General features: G+C 40.3%; 1 protein-coding gene across 1 annotated transcript; it reads left to right on the top strand.

Annotated features, from left to right (window-relative positions):
• The first annotated feature begins 2,653 nt into the window (after positions 1–2,653).
• LOC146485546 (uncharacterized) lies at positions 2,654–4,454 on the top strand. Its single transcript, XM_085103308.1, has 2 exons — positions 2,654–3,327; positions 3,376–4,454. Exons 1-2 carry the CDS (start codon positions 2,998–3,000, stop codon positions 4,201–4,203), a joined length of 1,158 nt encoding a protein of 385 aa, XP_084959434.1. The 5' UTR covers positions 2,654–2,997; the 3' UTR covers positions 4,204–4,454.
• Positions 4,455–6,141: the final 1,687 nt, after the last annotated feature.

Here is a 6,141-nt window from a genome sequence, read left to right as displayed (position 1 = left end):
ACCTTCCCAAAATGACAAATGCCTTATTTATTGCTCCACAGTCAAACAGAATTTCTTATACTTGTGCTGCGCAATGTCCATATTCCCTCACACCCACTGAATAAACATCAAGAGCAAAAAGCGCTTTTTGGGAAGGGAAACTCTGATTTTATCCTTTGGATGGTGAGGGCCTGGAGCCCATTGTGTTGCCATGGAAATGTCATAGTGGTTCATATCATGAAACTTTGTGATGAGTATAACAACTCTACAAAGTTTCAGTTCTATACAGAAAAAGGCTTAAGAGATATTCCATTTTTTGTGATTTCCCTTCATTTTGTGTCAGTCTTGTGACGTCACAAGTTGTCTAATTTGCATAAGCCTAAATCTTGAATAACTCGGCAACCAAAAATGCTATCGCAATAAAATAATTGCCATTCTTCATCATTTTGAAAGCTCTTCCTAATAAGCTAATAAAATATTATGTGTCATATACACCGTTTCTGTCGCGTCGTCTCATTTTCAACACCGCCATTGTTTTCATGATTGATCGCCAGCCATGAAATGCGAGGCCGGCCACCAGGGACAGTCGACAAATCTTTACGGTTATCGATTTCTTTCCAACAAAGCAAAATGTCTGTTCAATCTAGTGCCACATTTGCTTTCGAAGGAAATTGAACGACCTTTTTGGCACAGATTAGGACGCCTTCAGGTTCACGTTTTGAACAACTGCTCTCCCCCGAATGCGCCAAGAAGCATTACAAGGCATTGGAAGAACAAAGCTGGAAAATCATTTTTGTTGAAAGATGTATTAGACCCAACTCTTACGTTGGAGAAAAGGGCCAAAACTTTGTCCTGGTTAAGAGCTGATGAAACCAATTCACGTCGCAAGAAGAAATATACTCAACTATTGAAAAGAGGCATTTTATATTTTCATAAGTATTGGAATTGTAAGACAGGTGTATATTTGAAGCTAATTCATACGCTAAATTAAAACAGTATTGACAAGAGAAAGGCTTGGAGTTGGTGCAATGTGTAAAGTTTTTATTCAAAGTGTCTTGGTTGCGTGGAGATAAGGAAAGATGTCGCTCGAGGAAACATTTTCCGCGACATACGCTAAATTAAAACTATATCAAAAAGAGAATGGTTTTCAGCTCTGGTGCATATGTAAATTAATTCAAATTTTAGTTCTCGGAAATGTGTTTTCCGGCATGATTCTGGGGAGCAAACCAAAGCGTATTCGGTACTGAAAATTTAAGCAAACTTTTCCCTCAAAACGAAAAAATTTGATAAAAAGATCAAACTTTGTCCAGGAGCGTTCCACTTTATATAAACATATAAGCATGTCGTGGTAGTTCATGCTGATACTTTACAAACTTATGTTTCATAGAAAACGGAATCCAAGAGAAGCATTCTCCGCAGGTATTGTTCTGCAAATCGCTGAACCAAAGCATCATAGGTTTGTTATGATGGATATTCATTAGCGTCAAGCCAGGCAGCCTTTCGGTCTTCATAGAGGTCCGTAAAACAAATGACAGTTTTTTAGTTTTGTCTTTATCGAGTGACAAAGCTTTATTTTCCTGTTTTACTTATTTTATAATTTTTCCTAAGATTTTTAAAGGGCTCGACCGAGTGCTCCTATCAGGAGTCGTACCTAAGACCTTCCGATTACTAGTTCGGATGCTCTACCACTGAGCTACAGGAGACTTGTTGGAGCTAAGGCCATTAAAAAAGATTTAATAAACAATTTTTAAACCGCTGGAATTCGCAAGAGGCAGTACTAACTCTTCAAAAAAAATGAGATGTGAAGCAAGTTTTTAGTCTCAGTTTTGCTTTAGCTTACTCAGAAAATAGTATTTTTCTTTTTATCGAAGAAAACTTCCGGGCAGTGGATTTGAAGATTTTTGTTCAGAGGCTTGCTATCCTCCTGGAAACGGGCGTGAAACGGATCGAATCTAAAATAAAACTTGTCTTTTTACATTTAAACTTGTATCTAAATTTTACCACCAACTTTAAACATCTGACATGGTACAGAGTTGCCACACTGGCATACGAATTCTATTTTGAATGATCGAAGCAAGAGAAAATAGAGCACTGAATTTGGTGCTATTAGGAACCGCAATAAATACATGCCATAACTTCCCAAGATATTAAATAATCGCTTTCATCACAAGCAAAGATTCGTCTAGTTGCTAAGCACATAAACTGAAGCAAGAATGCAACAGTGTAAAAAATAAAACGAAAAGCTAGCTCAACAGATACCAAAACCTTCATCAGCAAGTTAAAGTTAGTACAAAGCCCTGCTAGAAGTTACCAAAAAGGCAAAAATTGCAAAGCTGATTACCTTACTAAACTCTCTTGGTCCTCTTGCGTTTCCCCTACACTGCTTACCAGTATGGCGAAAATAAGCTTTGCGATGGCAAGAGCTTCGTCGAAGGAGAGAAGAAACTAACGATAAAAACTTTAAGCGCGCGGAACTGTTAAACAGCCCTTTTAGTAAGGTACAGCTACTTGTTTAAGTTGGTCATTTTAATGAGGACTTTCAGTTTTCGCTCATACTTTGTCAGTTTGAAGGCCTAGGTAAGTAACTGAAGGATATGAGGTTAGTTTTTTGAAATATTCCATTTAAAGCCAATTTATAAGTAATATAAATTTAAGTTAATGCAATCAACCATGAAAGGGAGGTCAGAGAATTGAGATGAGCTACCCTTCTGAAACAAACTGTTTGTCACGCAATATTCCACCGTGACAAGATTCTCTTTTTCCCCTCGTGACGCGTTAGCTCTAGACCAATCACATTCATGCTTTTCCTTCATGTCAGTCAAAGACCATGCGGCCGTATCTTCACACTGTAGTTCACTTCAAGTTCTCTGACCTCCCAGAGACTGTTTGAGAAATTGTAGCTAATTGTGAATTTTTGCCGTTATTACTCGTCTGAACTTCGCTCTAGCGGAGTTTTTTAGTGTGTTTTGGTTTGTTTCTACGAACTTCCGTTCAAGTTTACGTACACAGACAAGGACAATGCCGCCGCTTCGTCGAAAGTCCCGCGTTCAAGAGAGGAATGTGGTCGCCGATGCCGCACTTCTGAACAGTTTTTCGGTCCAACAACTAAGAAACTTGTGCCGACAAAAGAAGATTGCTTCCACCGGCAACAGGGCCACTCTTTTGAACCGGCTAAGAGGTTCTGGTCCCCAAGTCACGGCTTCAAACGCAAATCTGCGAGAACCAAATCTACCAAACAACGTGGGGGTAAATTCCCAAGACCATGTGGTCAACGCAAATGCGAACGATGCCACCTTCTCGCAAGGACAATTAAATACAATTCGCCAACTGGTTCAGGAGTCTATCGCTGCTGCCTCGAGGGAACTCGCCAACGAAGCAGCTCTGGCCGCCGTTCAGGTTTTGCAGCCAAGTTCCTCGCAAACAGCTTCAAATCCCATTCCCGCCACACCAGCCATCGAGCCTGTCACACTACAGCAAACAGCAACTCCATCGAATGTATGTCAACATGCGGCGCCATTCCAGGACATCCCTGCGCAATACGTGAAGGATATACAGTCCGGTGAGTTCTTTGAGTTATCAAAGCTCCTTCCAAAAAGTCTAGCAGAGTTCAATGAGGATGATACTCTGGTGCTCACCCTTGACAATTCAGTTGTTCGAGTCTCAAAGAAAGGCAAAACATCCACCTCTATCACAGAAATTGATCAGTGGACCACCGCGTTCACGACGTATATGAGCGTTTTCACGCAGAAGTTCCCTCTGCGTTCCCAAGAGCTATTACAGTACCTTAGCTTGATTAGGTATGCTGCACGGGTACATAAGGGTCTAGGATGGGCAATTTATGATTATAAATTCCGCCAAAAAGCTGGTCAACATAAGACCCGTGTGTGGTCGGAAATTGATCAGCAGCTATGGCTTACGATATTTACGGTGGCACCATCTGTGCTAAAGGAGGAGTATCCTCTTTTTTCAAATGGACCCCAAACTAGTAGTGTCTCAACTGGGGCCGAGCGCAGAGGCACTTGCCATAACTTCAACCGTAGTGGGTGGTGCAACAGGGACCCCTGTAGTTTCAAACATGTCTGTAACAAGTGTGCAGGGGCACACCCGGGACGTGACTGCCCCAAACTTCCAGGGAAACTACGAGAGCCCAGGGAACACGATCGAGACACTGCAAGGGATGGACACAAGGGAACCCTTCACTCCAACCCTTCCCGGAGAAAGTGAAGCATTCACTGGGTCCTTACCCACTCCTATTAATGTCAATAACCTAGAGAGGGTGCTTATTGACCACCCAGACCATTTATTTGTCTTGAGTTTATGTAACAGTCTTAGGTATGGTGCAGATATTGGATACAAAGGGGCCCGGGTTCCAAGATTTTTCCCGAAACTTACCAACAGCATTAGTCGGCCACTTTCCGATGGCCGAATTCCATTTGCAGTCTTGTATATTCTAGATTGATTTTATGAGCTTATTTTCTTCTTATTATTCGTCTATGGGGAATACACTTTGTGTATTTTTGGGGATGAAGTGCTCCATACAGGTCGCCCCTTTGCCCCATAGACTCACATGGTCAGTTTTGGTGGCAGAATGGGCCCCCCATTTATCCTTGTTACCATGGTAACAATGAACTTCTTATCATGGTAACAATGAGCTAAACCTTTGTTGTTGTTGTGGTTGTCCCCAGGGGGCCTGGGAATTAGGATCCCAGAGAGAGGATTAGGACCTCTCTGTAGCCTGGGGACTTGATGGTCTCATGAAAAAGAGGGAGAGGATTACCACCTCTCATGGCCTGGGGATTAGGACTCCAGAGAGAGGATTAGGACCTCTCTTTAGCCTGGTTGTTGTTGTGTGACAAATGTTATTATTGTGTGAGTCCTCTCGTTCCCAACCACCTTACATTGTACCTGTCTCATCTTGTAAGATTCCAATAATATTGGCAACTCGAGCACTTCATCCCCTACCCCCTTTCTCCCATACATTTGTTGTTGTTATCTTGTTCGATATTTTCATGGGTTGGGAGCATTAATGGCAGAAAACCACGAAAAACGGTCACCCTACCAGAAATAAATAAATAAATGAATAAATAAATCGAATTATCTTTATCTGTGAAACATTGCATCTTAAACCAGAGTTTATTGTCGGAGAAGTTCATAGAACAACGATGTCTTGTTCGTTCTTGAATATTGTTGGTGGGATTTGCGGCGCAGACGAACGCACAAGTTCTTCAACTTCGGTCACGTCAATCACGCGGTGTAACAGGGATATCAAAAATCACAAAAAGTCGTTGAAATTTTCCGGAATTGAAACGGAGGTAGAATTAATTTTGGCGAGATGTGGATGTTTTCAGAAGCCGGCGAATTTATTGGATATGACTATCTGTCTGGTTCATCGTGCCAAGTTAGGTATAGGTTGGCGAAGGACGGGTAATCTTTGCACCATCCCAGAAGTTTTTTTTTTTTTTTTTCCTTCATTGAAGTACCACACATTACTTACAACACTAACACTGCTTACAATACTAACATTACTTACAAAACTAAATTTCTAACAATGCGTAACACTATTTACAATATAGTAACATTACTACAATACTAAAATACTAAGTATAAATACAACACTTATGTTAGTTATGCTAGTTATTTTTATAATACATATCATTTTTATTTATTAACCTAGTTTTCTACAGTTTGTCACTAAGGGAGAAAAAACGAGAGCACTATACCGTTATAAAGTATCTAAAGCGTACAGTCTATATTTTTTCCATTTAAGTTTGTGACTGGACTCGTTCTTATTTGACCTCGTTATTTGCCATTCTAATCGATAAACGTAGTTGATCTTATTGGTGAATATTCTAAAAGAAGGATGGGTACCTTTTTGGGGACAATCATAGATATATTGCTTAGCTAGAATTACAAGATGATTTAATAAAAGAAAATTGTCCTTTCTCTCCCAGATTCCCAAAAGAATATCAGTATTAGAAAGTTTCTCTAAGTTTATATTTATTTTTTTGCACCAAGAAATAAAGTCCAGCCAGAAACTCGTAGCATAGGAGCACGTAATGAATAAATGTTCGAGGGATTCGTTCTCACGTTTACAGAATGTACATAAAGGCGAAGTTATTAGACCTATTTAACAGAGGAATGAATTGGTTACTAAGTATCTAT

The sequence above is a fragment of the Pavona decussata genome, unplaced genomic scaffold (assembly GCF_977016875.1).
Source record: "Pavona decussata unplaced genomic scaffold, jaPavDecu1.1 SCAFFOLD_26, whole genome shotgun sequence".
Lineage (NCBI taxonomy): Eukaryota > Metazoa > Cnidaria > Anthozoa > Scleractinia > Agariciidae > Pavona > Pavona decussata.
This window is presented reverse-complemented; position numbering and strand designations above follow the sequence as displayed.